This window comes from Quercus lobata, chromosome 8, assembly GCF_001633185.2.
Source record: "Quercus lobata isolate SW786 chromosome 8, ValleyOak3.0 Primary Assembly, whole genome shotgun sequence".
Classification (NCBI taxonomy): domain Eukaryota; kingdom Viridiplantae; phylum Streptophyta; class Magnoliopsida; order Fagales; family Fagaceae; genus Quercus; species Quercus lobata.
The window spans coordinates 3,482,161-3,496,353 of NC_044911.1; the positions used below are offsets into that span (position 1 = coordinate 3,482,161).

The following is a 14,193-nucleotide window of genomic DNA, read 5'->3' on the forward strand; positions in this document are numbered from 1 at the left end:
AGCGAGAGAGTGACTGAGACTGGGTCGGTGAGGCTGAGAGGGTGAGTGGGTTGGGGTCGGCGTCGGCGACGGTGACGTTGAGAGAGTGAGAGGAGGAGAGGGTGAGTGAGTGAGAGTGTCGGTCGGTTTGCTGAGAGCGTGAGTGAGGCGTTTGACTGATGAGGGAGAGTGAGTGGGTGGGTGGGTGACTGAAAGAGAGGGTGACTGGGTTGGGGCCGGCATCGGCGACGGTGACGCTGAGAGAGTAAGAGAAGGAGAGGGTGAGTGAGGGTGAGCGAGAGTGTCCGTCTGTAGAGGCGTTTGACTGATGAGGGAGAGTGAGTGGGTGGGTGACTGAAAGAGAGAGCGTTAAATTCAAAAATATCCTATTAGAAATCGACCTTCACACACTCGGTTTCCAGGTCGTGCTCCACGTCAGTCCATGTAATGGCACGTGACACCAACATGGAAATCGACTCTTTGATGGTCGATTTTCAGATGGCTGCCACCTGGCAATAACGCCACATCAGATGTCACGGACAGCCAAAACCGACTCTGTGAAAGTCGATTTACAAAGCCCAAAATCGACTATCATAAACTCGAGATGTTACTAACCCAATTACTTTCAAAACCGGACCTATTAACTAGATAGTTGGGAAATTAGGCCTATTTTCCAATTTCGTTCGGCTAAATACTATACAATTTGAAATCGATATCGTTTTCTATGATAACTACTCTTTACATCCACCGAGTACACCAATATATATATTTTTTAAACAAGATTTGATAATAGATTTGACAATAAGAATCTTTATCAATTAACCATAACCCACTGATAGGTTGCATTCTAAATGCACTAGGAATATATAGATTCTTTTTTTTCCCCCTTTTTAGAATAAAAATAATGTGATCAAATTGAGGGATCCCATTATCCTTTTCAATAACCTCACTGGATGTGATCACCATGTCATCAATATCAAGTTTACAACAATATTTCATAACAATTTTACAATATTATTAAAACAGTCTACTATCTCACATATGGGTTCATCACAATTTATATATAATGTTTTTTAATGACTCATGTCTAAAGGTAGATGGTAGCCAAGACATCTTTAGTCTAATGGCACCTCCGGTGCCTAGGGGAGGGGGATAGATTAGGATATTTATAATCATGATAATAATAAAAACGTCTAAGGTGGTAGGTTTTTATTATTTTTTTTTCTTGAATAGTGGAATTTTTTTTTTTTAAGAGAGTTTCAATCTATAACGTTCGCTCCTGATGGTAACTCTTTATCATCAGACACCAATCAGTTTTTGGTGTAGGTGGAAATTGAATCTCAAATCTCTTATTCAACCATTAGAGACTTTACCAGTTGAACCAACTAGAATCCACAAATAATGGAGGAATTTGAATCTTAGAAATATAATGAGAAACTATTACATATTTTAGAAATTTACGGCTTAAAATATGTGTAAGTTGTAACTCTAACACCAGGTATAATTTAAACTTATATATATATATATATATATAATTGTAATTGTATTTAAATATATTCGTGCATATACATAGAGATATACATTATTTTTTGCTGAATTACATAGAGATATTCATTAGTTACTAGTAAAACTAAACAACAAATTAGTGAGAGGATTCAGAACCACAAACCGAGGAAAAATATTCAACAGTTACAAGGGAGGAATCAAAACCACAGATCAAAGGGGAAGATTCAGCCTTTGACAGTGCACTAATGCTCGTTTTGCCAACTTAGACCAATGCATGAACTTATGGAGAGCTCCTAGCCTCCTACCAACAACGGAAAATTATTAAATATTCCATACTCACGTGAATGGTGAATTCACTATTTTTTTTTTTTTTATTTAAGATAAAATTCTACGTGCTTGCTTTTTACATCCCACAAATACTTATATTTATGAAATTACTATCACGCCAATAGTAAGCAGTAATAAATTTACTGTTAATAGTAAAACCCATTATCATATAAAAAGAGTGATTATCCTACTCATCTAGTTATACTCCAAACATATTAAATAACTACTCAACAAGAACAATTCATGACAAATTCCCTATCGGCTATGTACCATGTTGTTGTTTCATGCACGAATTAATTGTTAATAGAAAACTATTGCATTTACCAGTGTATCCCACTTTTGAATGAACTTAATATTATATTTATAATCCATAATCTATATAATATATATGTGGGGCCCAATAATTTAAGGGCCAAGCCCAATTGCTCCTGGAAAATCCGAAGGCCCAATCCGAGGAGAGCTGTGGCCCAAGCTCTACAATACAGAGCACAAAACAATTTTTGGGAGGCAGCCGAGGACGGTTCAGTCCTCGGCAGATCCTGAATCCCACCGGAATAAAGGGGTAAAACTGGTATAGGGACGAATTTGTAAGGAGATCCAAAATATCTTGGGGAAGTTATCCTTACTACCCTTCCAGATAAGACCCAACACATGACAGAGCCGTACTCTGCAGCCTTATCAACCATACCCAACAATTCTGGGATTAGACTGATGGGACAAATATCAGTCTTGTATAGATTGACCCTACACGTGGATGAAGGACAATCAACACGGACGAGTATAAAAGAAGAAAGTAAGTAAATCTAAAGTGGGATCCCATCCCACCTCCGAAAAAGAAAGATCACATGGGGGAGAACATCTCAACAACACCGGACTTCACGGAAGAAAGTCCGTCGTTGGATAACCGGGGTAAGGCCTCAATGGTTCTCGGATCAACTCCGAGGAGTCCCATCCCATAGGGTGCGACGTCTTAGGGCTTAAATGTTCAAGCCCAACTCCTTTTTTCTACACGAATTCCTCTAAAACCAAGACCGGGCATCGCCCCGTGACCAACGGCTAGCTTTTCAAGCCCACTCTCTACAAATCATATTGTGAGGGATCTTTCATATGCGAGCCCAACATCATTATTGGGCCGGAAAAGAATTGTGTCCTTACAATATATATACACACACTAAATAAATAAATAATATTTAAATTTTGGTTGATTTTAAATTATCTTAAGACATAAAATTTTAAAATCTAGTAATTTTACACACTATTATTCTAATATAAATTTGTTATTTATTTTAAATTCTGTTAAATATTTAAAGGCTCCAATAAAATTTTACCAAATAATACTTTCTTTAAATAGTAGAGTATATAATTTCATATATAAATGTGACATAATAAATAATTATCATTATTATTAAATTTCATAATTAGACACAAAATAAAGGAGTGAAAAAAAATTATATTTTATTACCATAATTATATGTTAATAAATATCATAATAAATACATATTTGATTATTTAATATAATCAAAATATATGAGCCTTTAAGCTCGTGCAACACGCGTGAATAGAGGCTAGTACAAGTTTAAGAAAGCATTATGCACAGACATCCCTGTGACTAATATATTTTTTGCAACTATTTTTTTTTTTTTCATATAGTGTGTATTATAGTTTATAATTGAATCCATTTTTTAGGAGGATATTGGTCTCATTGAATCCATTTTTGAGGGTGACTCTAAATTGGTTATTAACTCTCTTCGAAATGGTGATATGATGCAATCTCTTTTAGGTCATTTAGTAAAAGATAGCATGTCCTATGTAAGCTCCCTTGGGAGCTAGTTGTTCTCTCATACTGTTTAGGCAAGACAATGCTGTAGCACATGTCTTAGCTAGTACACTTAGACTTTCCTTTATATTTACAGCCTGGAAGGAGTTTGTTCCTTCAAATATTTCCCATTCTTTGTTAGCTAATTTACTGCTCTTTAATAAAAGTTGGATGAAATTTTCCAAAAAAAAAATGTGATGGTGTTAATATTTTTTATTTTATAAATAAATACACACACGAGAAATAGGAATGTGAGATAAGGATACCAATAAATGTGATGTAATTACTATCATACGTGATGTCATTAGAATCCAATGTGATGTTATTAGTATCTTATGAAAAATTTAAACAAACAAAGAAATGACCAATGGTGACCTGTTATGCCAAGTTAACTATTTTTTTTTTAGTAAACAGTAATACTTATTAGAACACATACGAAAATAGTAATATTAATGTTTTAAATCGGGTTTATAATACATTATTTAACCATTGTACAACTACAAAAGGGTCTAACCTTTATAGTTGTAAACTGAGGTTATAAACAGCGAACACTAGACACACACAACCAATGTGAGATAAATATCATTTTTTTTTTTTTTGAGTAAACACACACATACACACACACACAAAAAAAAAGTGATGATATAATATAATTTCTTGTCATTTATACAAATTTCTGGACGAGTGTCATTTTAATAAATCCCAAGTGAAATTGGTGAAATTTGCAATTTGTTTTAATAAGAAAATTATATCTTATAGAAAATAATTAAGTCTGAAAATATACTACACAAATTTTTTTATAAAAAAATTGACATTTGATTAATTGTTTTATATAAATCGGGAATTTACATAACAATATTTTGGTTTTTTTTTAAATAGAGTAATGCTATGACCATAAACTTTTTTTAAACTGTTGAAGTAGCAAATTATTAATAGTTTTCACATCAGCTATTTGTAAAAAAAAAAATATATATATATATATATATTTATTTATTTATTTATTGTAGCTCTAGCAATTTTCTTTTTGCATAATATAAAAAACTTTTAAAAAGTTGATATAAAAATTGAAAATATATATATAATTGAAGTTTCTTTGATATAAATTTTTTTTTTTCATTAAATTTTCATTCATTTTGTTAGCAAAAGTTAAAATAGTAATGAGAAGAAAATGATAAAGTTTGAAACGAGAGCCCAAAAAAAAAAAAGTGAACAGACAAAGCCTAATCAAAATACATTCATTTTAAAATGGGCCAGCCCAACCTGCAGTTTTAGTGGGCCATGCTAAAAACTCAAACCCATACACATGCGGGTTCGGGTCAAATAAAACCTTCAATATCACTTCCCCAAATCAGTCGTATAGACAAAGAAAGAGAGAGAGAAAACGAAACCTACAAAAACCCTAAACCCTAATTCTCTCTTTGCCGCCGGAATTCCTTTGTTCTTAAAATCCATCAAGGTAGCGTCTTTTTCTCTCATATCAGCTTGTATTCACAGTTTCTGCTTATGTGGGGTTCTACTTCTACTCTATGTGTGTGTTTTTGTTGATTTTTTGTTCATGATGATAATCATGAAATAAGCATTATAATCATGAAATAGAATTGGTTTATTGAGTTCTTTTGAATTTTTTTAGTTATAACTAGAGAAACCCATTTAGCATTTAGCATTTACCTTAACAAATTTTGTATGAGTTTGTGTATGTGCTACCCATGTGCTTTACATAGTAGTGTTATGTTTAGTTATGAGGGTCTTTTTTGTTGATGATAGAAAGAGAAACCCATTAGCGTGAGCTTGTCAATTGTTGCTCAAGCTTTTGTGTGTGTGTTTGGGGGGGGGGGGGTGATAAGGTGTTAGTTATGAGGTTTTTGTGAATTTGTTAGTCATAGAGTGGAAAATTCATTTAGCTTGTGCTTAACAAATTTTGCTCGAGCTTGTGTGTGCATGTGTGTGTGTGTGTGTCTGCATGTGCTCTTGAGATGATACTAGTTATGATGTTTTTCGAATTTGTTAGTCATAGAAAGAGAAATCCGCTTAGCTTGAGCATAAAATTTTTTGCTCAAGCTAACTGGGTTCTAGGTAGCTCAAGTAGGATTGAATTCTGCCTACACATAAAAGAAACCCATTGGTGTGTTCAATACTGTATCTTTTAAGGAAATATATATATTTGCTCAAGCCAAGCTTGAGTGGAGGCTGAACATGAATAACTGGATTATCTGTCTTGCCTTGGCTTATTCTGAACCTGTTTATATTAATTCAGTTGGCAGTACTATGATTTGTATAAAACTGGTTGATAGGTTGTTGGAAAGTCATTGTTTTAATATTTTTCATTGATCTTTACGTTTTCAACTCTATTTTCAATTTATGCTTCTTTGTTTTTACAGCTGTAATGGGTGCAAGTAAGAAAAAGGGCGGTGCTAAGTCACAAAAATCTGCACCTACAAAGAAACAGAAGAATGAGCTTTTTGTTGTTAAAGACGCAATTGCAAAGGAAGATGACCTTTCAGACCATTCTGATAGTCTGAATGAAGAAGTATTGGAACGTGCAAGTAAGAAAAAGGGTGGTGCTAAGTCACAAAAATCTCAACCTAAAAAGAAACAGAAGAATGAGATTTTTGTTGTTAAAGATGCAATTGCAAAGGAAGATGACCTTTCAGACCATTCTGATAGTATGAGTGAAGAAGAATTATCGGAACATGAGGGGTTTGATGGAGATGAGCAAGATTTTGGTTCTGGTTCGGACATTTTTTCCGATGGGGATGATCCATTAGCTAATGATTTCCTCCAAGGAAGTGATGACGAAGGTATCATGTTTCTTGATGTTTATGGTTTGTGTTCTATTTATTTTTTTATTCTAATTATTTGATTATTGGATTTTATTTTATTATATTGGTGCAGAGGAAGGGTCGGGCTCAGATTTGGATTCAGATGCAGATTCAGATTCAGAAGAATCTGATATTGAAAAGAAGTCAAGAGCTATTGATGCAGAAAAGGCGAGGGAAGAAGAAGAAGCTGATGAGGAAATGCAGCTCAACATTAAAGAGGAATCTGACGAATTCAGACTGCCTACTAAGGAGGTTTATTTGTCATTTAGTTATTCGGTTTCTGAATTTCAATAAAATCTGTCTTGCTCAGTTGAAGTATTCTATTATGATGCTGATTTCTCATTTCTTCAAATAACTTAGGAACTTGAAGAGGAGGCACATCAGCCCCCTGATCTTTCAAATCTCCAAAGAAGGATAAGAGAGAGTAAGTAATATTCCCTTTTTTTTTAATAATTCTTTTACTAACTTCAAAGTCCACCTGCCCTGTTAATCTTCAAATTTAACATTACTTTTTTATCTTTAGTCATTCGAGTACTTTCAAATTTTAAGGCTTTGAGGCAAGAGGGGACAGCAAGGAAGGATTACGTCGAGCAGCTTAAGAAAGATTTAAGTTCATACTATGGCTACAATGACTTTCTAATTGGGGCCTTAGTGGAGGTGGATGATCACTCTCTCTCATATATTCACTGTATTATGTTTCCTCTCACCCCCTATAAAAGGGGGAAAAGACCTTTGGGGTGTCTCTGGGGACTTCTTTATAACATTTTTTGTTTTCCTTTATAGATGTTCCCAGTTGTTGAACTTCTGGAACTTATTGAAGCGTTTGAGAAGCCACGGCCCATATGTCTGCGAACTAACACTTTGAAGGTGACATAACAGTTGTACACTACTAGATCTTGTTTTACATTTTTCTACTCAATATCTTACATCCTATTAAAATATTTTTTTGTCTGTATTTAGACACGGAGGCGAGATTTGGCAGATATTCTGATAAACAGAGGAGTAAACCTGGATCCCTTAAGCAAGTGGTCAAAAGTAAGGAGTGCCTTTGGAAAAGTTCTTCCATTCTCACTCAATTTTGTTTTATACTCAACAATACAAGACATACTCATATTACCATTGCAGGTTGGACTGGTTGTATATGATTCGCAAGTGCCCATTGGTGCAACTCCTGAATATATGGCTGGTTTCTACATGGTAGGTGGCTTATTTAGTTTGCATTCTGCATATTTTATGTGGTATACTGAGGGCTCACATTTTGGTTGTTCACAGCTCCAAAGTGCAAGCTCCTTTTTACCTGTCATGGCTCTTGCTCCTCAAGAGAAAGAACGGATCGTAGATGTAGCGTAAGTGTCACTTGCAGATTGTTAGCTATTATTTTGCATTGATCTTCCCACAAAGTATGTGGTATCTTGACTTATAGTCTAGCCATGTGAAACTGTGTTCTCATATTTTTGCAAATGCCTTGGGCAACTTGTAGCTCCACTGTCTTTGCCTTTTTAGTACATTTCCTATGTACAGGGCTGTGTTTTTTCAATATACTTTTAAGTTATTATCAAAAAAAAAAACTTGTAGCTCCACTGAAAAGTTCTTGTATTGCAACTCTGTAATAGTGTAGCTGCACTTTTGACATTATCTCAGGAAAACAGAGTGGAACATATGCATATGGGTTATTGTAACATCTTTTGCTTATGTTGAAACTATTTACTTTGCTCAAGCCTTAATAAAAATAACAATGAAGTAGAAATTCTGATGGAAATGTGGGAGATATAATCTCAGCACCCTTACAACTTGCTCTCTCTCTCTCACACACGCACAAAGAGTTTGTATTTAAGAATATAAATTTATTGAACATGCATTATATAATGTTATCCTTTTGGTAGAAATGTGATTTGCTGCATTGCCAGATTGGTTGTATATCAAGGAGGGATTAAGTTTATTATGAAATGAAAGGATAATGCCCATAATTTCTATTCAAATCAATAAAGCTGGCTGACATATTAAAAAAAAGAGATAATGCCCATAACGTTATACAACTCTTGCAATTACAAACAGTATATTGTCTCTTTGTATAACAGTTTGTTCCTGTTGCAGGGCTGCACCTGGTGGCAAAACAACTTACATTGCTGCTCTTATGAAAAATAGTGGTATGTGGTGATATCTACATAATTTAATTGATTCAGATGTTGTTGTGCATACATTTATGTTTCAATTTCAGCTGTTTCTCCTTATCTATTATAGTCATGTGTACACCAGATTTAGAAGTAATCCCAGCATGGTAAAGCCTCTCAAAAAGTTGTAACGGAATTATCTTCATCCTGATTCCATTTATATTATGCATGAAGCAACTTATCTTGTTAAACAGATTTCTGTTAAGACACTTTTCAAGTGTCACTTACCTGTTCTGAAAGAGAAATATAATACAGTGTGTATGATGTTAGTCATAAAAAATTTCTTATATCCTTCTATACTAGAAGTGACTGATCTTTGTTCTTATTCATGCCTCAATTTCCATGGTAACTTGCACAAGTAAACAAGAAAGTCACAGGGTGGAATTTTTAGTACTCCCCGTCTTTTTTTTATGGCATGGAACCTCACCAAGGTTGGGCCCTTTGGATCCACCATTGGGAAGTAAACCACGGATACATGACCTCACCCACTAGAACTGTGTATCAGATAATTTAGAGAAACTCTTAGTGGGGATCAAACCCAGGATGTCTGGGTCTTCAACTCAACCCAAGCCCCCAACCAGTAGGCCTCACCCTGACGGGTGTCCTTTTTGTTGGTCTTGTTTAGAAAATCCAACTTTTTTTTTCAAAAATAACAATTTTATTAAAAAGCACAAAAAGGGGTGCAACCCTAGTGCATAGCATGTAGACAAAGGAAAGGCCAAGAGCTAAGAAAGCATACAATGAATTATCTAAAAGGAACTTTTTGTGAGGTTCATTAGTTGAGTGTTTCAAATATTCTTTGGTGGCTTAGGAAAAGGTTTGCTTACCACGTGAGTTGGGTGGTTTAGGAATTCGGAAGTTGGTGCCTTTTAATCAAGCCCTATTAGGGAAATGGCTTTGGAGGTATGGCCATGAAACCTCACATCTGTGGCGAAGGGTCATTGCCATGAAATATGGGGAAAGAAAAGGGGGTTGGTGCACTAGAGCTTGTAGTAGGGCTCATGGTTGTGGGTTATGGTGGAGTATTAGTGAAGGGTGGGAAACTTTCGCTAAGCATTTCTCTTTTGTGGTGGGGGATGGTTCTCGTATTCTTTTTTGGCATGATAAGTGGACTGGTGATGTTCCTTTCAAAATTCTTTATCCTCAGTTATTTTTGTGTTCAGCTAATAAGGAGGCTTGTATTTTTGAGGTGTTAAGCTCTCCTGTGGGTGATAATGACAGGGTGTGGAGTTTAAGTTTTCACAGGGACTTCAATGATTGGGAGTTGGCGGCTTCCTACTCCTTTCTTCATTTCATCCAAACCCAAATTCCTAGGGAAGGAGGGTGTGACAAACTTTGTTGGGATGTTAATGGCAGTGGGAAGTTTGATACTCGATCCTTTTATCATAAGATTCGAAATGCAGCTCTTTCCACTTTCCCTTGGAAAGGAATTTGGAAAGTTAAGGTTCCTAAAAAGGTGGCTTTTTTTATGTAGACAGCAGCCCATGGTCAGATTCTAACTTTGGATAACCTTATGCTTCGTGGTCGCCCTTTGGCGAATCGTTGTTGTTTGTGCTGTTGTAATGTGGAATTTGTGGATCATCTGTTATTTTTTTGTCCGATAGCTCATTCTTTATGGATGTATATGCTTCGGTTGTTTGGGATGGAATGGGTCATGCCAGGTTTAGTTGTGGACTTATTATTTTGCTGGTATCATTGGCTTGGGAAGCATAGCTCAGATATTTGGGATTTGGTTCCAGGATGTTTAATGTGGACTATTTGGACTGAACGAAATCGACGGTCTTTTGAGGATGAGGAGAAAACAGTGATTCAGTTATTAGAGTATTGCCAGCAGACCCTCTTCGATTGGTCTTCTTGTTGGGGCTATTCGGATTGTTCTACCCTTTTGGATTTTCTTGCATCTATTAGTATAGATTAGGGGCTGCTTCTGTCTTTATGTTTCTTTCTTCCTTTGTTCACTACCGTGAACTTTGTGTGCTTTTCTTGCTATTCTTTTATTAATAATATTCTCTTCTTACTTATCAAAAAAAAAAATTCATATCATACAAAAGTCAATTATTATTACTTATGATAATTAATACGCATAATTTTTTTTGGTTAATTATTAAGTAATAGAAACGTTTATTATCAACATGTGACAAATTGATTCCTTGAGAAATTATTGGTTAATTCAGATTATTGAATCATAGTACCTTAATCATCAAAGAATCGAATGTTTATATTGCTCAAAAGGAAAAGATGTACGATGCCTCATCATTAAGATATACATGTGCTTCTGTGTACTTATAAAAAAAACATGTGCTGCTGTTATCAATACTTTTCTTATTTGCTGAGTACTGTTTAGAAGTTCCATATTTCTATTCCTTTATTTTCTGGTGTTCTGATGCCCTTTTCACCAGGAATCATTTTTGCAAACGAGATGAAGGCACCAAGGCTTAAGTCACTCACTGCAAATCTGCATCGTATGGGAGTGACGAACACTGTAGTTTGCAACTATGATGGGAGGGAGGTTAGCTTCTTTGAAGCTCTTCTATAAACTATAGAAAGTGTTAATATTTGATGACTGTGATTTTATTGAGCCTGCATTCTTGTTTAGCTTGCAAAATGGCTCTTTGTTGATTAGGAAAATATTTTTTATGTTTGTTGCAAAGTAGTTCTCAATCTAAGTGAGCCACATAATCTGTTATATATGATGATAAAACATGCTAATTATGTCTAATGTTAAGCATATTTTAGAGAGAGTTGGTTGATTGCTTAGAACAGCCATTTGGAGTGTTATGGTAAGTCCTAAGGGTGCTCATTCATCTCGTGTATTGTTTTTCATTCTCCTGCTTCAGCTCCCCAAGGTTTTTCGTACCTCTGCTGATAGAGTATTGTTGGATGCCCCTTGCAGTGGGACTGGGGTAAGCAATTGGGGTGATCTTCAACTGTTTACTCTCTTTGGTGAGCTTCTTTTTTCATATAATATTTAGTAAAACTAAATGATCTCTTCTTATTTTACAGGTTATATCTAAAGATGAGTCTGTTAAAAACACTAAAAGCCTTGATGAAATACAGAAATGTGCCCATTTGCAGAAGGTAGATTTGGACTTTGTGTGTTCTTAAGCCTCTAAAATTTATCTTAGGAGTTCTTGTTTATTACTTCTTTAACTAATAAGTTAGAAGGGGTAGAAGCACACTTATCAAAAAAAGAAAGGAAAAAAGGAGTAGAAAGCACAATGCAGTTATGGTTTGCTCTTATTACTAGTGTTAATTTAAAGCCAAAATATCAAAATTTAACACTAGTCAGTGCTCCTCTATCCCTAATTGTTTGGAACTGAAATGCACTAGAAAATCATTGCTATGTAACATATTTTACTTGCTTAGAGAATGGCAGATCTTTTTTTTTTTTTTTTGAATAAGTCAGAGAATGGCAGATCATTCTATCCTTCCTTTCTTTGTTAAGCTGATCATTTCAGATGTTTTAGCATGTGGAGCTCTTTTGAGCTGTGTTCTTTTTTTCTGTAGCAACTGATACTTGCCGCAATTGACATGGTCGATGCCAATTCGAAATCTGGGGGTTACCTTGTTTACTCCACCTGCTCCATAATGGTTGCTGAGGTTTGTCTCTTAAGAACACCATTGTTATTTCCTTTTCAGCTTATCCTTGCCCCCTCCCCCTTTCCCCTCTTTCCCATCCTAAAGTTACATCTCTTGCAGAATGAAGCAGTTATAGACTATGCACTCAAGAAGAGGAATGTTAAACTGGTATCTTGTGGGCTTGACTTTGGGCGTCCAGGGTAATGATATTTTCTCACTCTTGTGCACCACACCTGTTGTCATACCTTGTAGTCTGTCAATTAATTATGCTTTCCCATCCACCAGGTTTATCCGGTTTAGGGAACAACGCTTTCACCCATCCTTGGAAAAGACAAGGCGCTTCTATCCTCACGTTCACAATATGGATGGTTTTTTTGTGGCAAAGGTAGGTATTGATTTTTGATAATGATATTTTTCTTAAATAGAAAAGATTTTACCCTTGTGAAGGGGACTCCATTTCTCCCAACTTATTAGCTTGCTAAACTGTATAGACAAGTAGCAAATGACGTCCGTTGTCAGAGCTCCTCTGTATTAATGAAAATGCTCTCAATTATGTTGGTAGCCATATTGAAAGTAGAAAAAAATTCTAAGTTATCATGCACGAGGGCTTCTCATCATGTAACAAACACTGACTATCAGTGTCCTTGACCACTCAATTTTATTTCTACCCATTTATTCTAAGTAGTTAGATGTAGTTTATATTGTTCCTATGGAAGTTGTAGTCTATCAGTTATATCAATGTCCCCACCCAAAAGAAAAAGGGAAAACAGAATTGTGGAATCTAGACAGTCTGCACATGAATGGCCTGCAGTTCCAGGCTTGGAATGGATATGATGGACAACTTCATTGTAGTTAAAGACTGGGTCAGGAAGTCTCATTGCCACAAAAAACTTTGGCCAAAATGATTTTCCTTGAAAAGTTGCTCTGTCCAAAGTTATTAGTCTAGACCTTGTCTTTTGGATAGTTTATACATTGTCGTGCTCTGTAACTTAACGTGCATAGTTTTGATTTCTCATTCTTATACCTTTTTTACCCAAAAAAAAAAAAAAAAAAAAAAATTGCAGCTGAAAAAGATGAGCAATTCAAAGCCAGCCCCAGAAACTTCTGAACCAACAGAAACAGTGGAGCAAGGTTCAATGATAAATGAGAGTGGCAGCGGAGAGAATGCTGAGGAATCGATGGATGGCACTACAACAGAAAATAAGGTTTTGAAAAACGGTTTTATTAAAAATGGCAAAAAAGAAACGCCAGCCTCTTCCCAAAACAGGAAGAAAAGGAAATTCCCATCTAGAGAGGTGATCTCAAAAGAAAGGTAAAAGCTGTGCCTGTGTTTAAACTTCATCTTTTCATCCATAAAAACTTCATCTTAGTCATGAACCCAGTAAGGTTCTATTCGGCACTTCCAGTGATACATGGGTCAATTGTTGTAATAATTATCTCATGCAACGGATAAATGCATCCTCCCTTGGAAGTGGAAGGGAGGATGCATATATTCGATGCATAAGATACCTTTTCCTATTTTTGATAGAACAGAATTTTAATTCATTTCAAACACCTGCAGGGAAGAGAAGAGAAGAGCATTGAGGGAACAAAAGGTTGTCAGGAAGAGGAGTTGAGAGTGGAGAGTGTGACCAATGGCAACACATGAATCATGGTCACTAATAGCTTTTGGAACAATCACCTGCAATACTTAATTCATAGTGGGAGTCTTCACCAATGAAGCAGGCTGGGGTTTGCAATGTGATCACAGCAGAATGAAGGAATGGTTCTGGGCCATGTACTTCAGCCTTTTTGTGCTGGTATCTCTAGCTTTATATATAATATCAAAATTTTGATTATGTAAACATCAGTGGAGGGGTGGACTTGAAATTGCTCACATTTCTTGGGCGGTACAAGTCCAAGAAGTTTTGTTTCTCTTTTGTTTGTCAAAGAATCAATTCTGATATTTACTAATATTATTAGTATGTTTTTGTGGAGGCATTTCCTTTCTGTGTTT

General features: G+C 35.5%; 1 protein-coding gene across 2 annotated transcripts; it reads left to right on the forward strand.

Annotated features, from left to right (window-relative positions):
• The first annotated feature begins 4,964 nt into the window (after positions 1 to 4,964).
• On the forward strand, positions 4,965 to 14,193 carry LOC115955799 (25S rRNA (cytosine-C(5))-methyltransferase nop2). Of its 2 annotated transcripts, XM_031074145.1 has the most exons (18): positions 4,965 to 5,084; positions 6,007 to 6,426; positions 6,521 to 6,699; positions 6,808 to 6,871; positions 6,971 to 7,104; positions 7,231 to 7,314; positions 7,408 to 7,482; positions 7,573 to 7,644; positions 7,720 to 7,793; positions 8,542 to 8,594; positions 11,018 to 11,127; positions 11,456 to 11,521; positions 11,622 to 11,696; positions 12,126 to 12,218; positions 12,318 to 12,397; positions 12,483 to 12,582; positions 13,262 to 13,509; positions 13,759 to 14,193. In XM_031074145.1, the coding sequence occupies exons 2-18, from the start codon at positions 6,012 to 6,014 to the stop codon at positions 13,811 to 13,813; spliced, it is 1,977 nt and encodes a 658-aa protein (XP_030930005.1). In that variant the 5' UTR covers positions 4,965 to 5,084; positions 6,007 to 6,011; the 3' UTR covers positions 13,814 to 14,193. The 2 variants fall into 2 exon arrangements, with proteins under 2 accessions (XP_030930005.1, XP_030930004.1); XM_031074144.1 differs by having other exon boundaries at positions 4,976 to 5,084; positions 12,126 to 12,397.

Bases quoted from the DNA above. Each gene is read 5' to 3' on its own strand.
- LOC115955799 (XM_031074144.1), top strand. From the start codon at position 6,012: ATGGGTGCAAGTAAGAAAAAGGGCGGTGCTAAGTCACAAAAATCTGCA. The intron at 6,427-6,520 runs GTATCATGTTTC...ATATTGGTGCAG, and splicing joins CCAAGGAAGTGATGACGAAG to AGGAAGGGTCGGGCTCAGAT. The intron at 7,315-7,407 runs GTGACATAACAG...GTCTGTATTTAG, and splicing joins TGCGAACTAACACTTTGAAG to ACACGGAGGCGAGATTTGGC.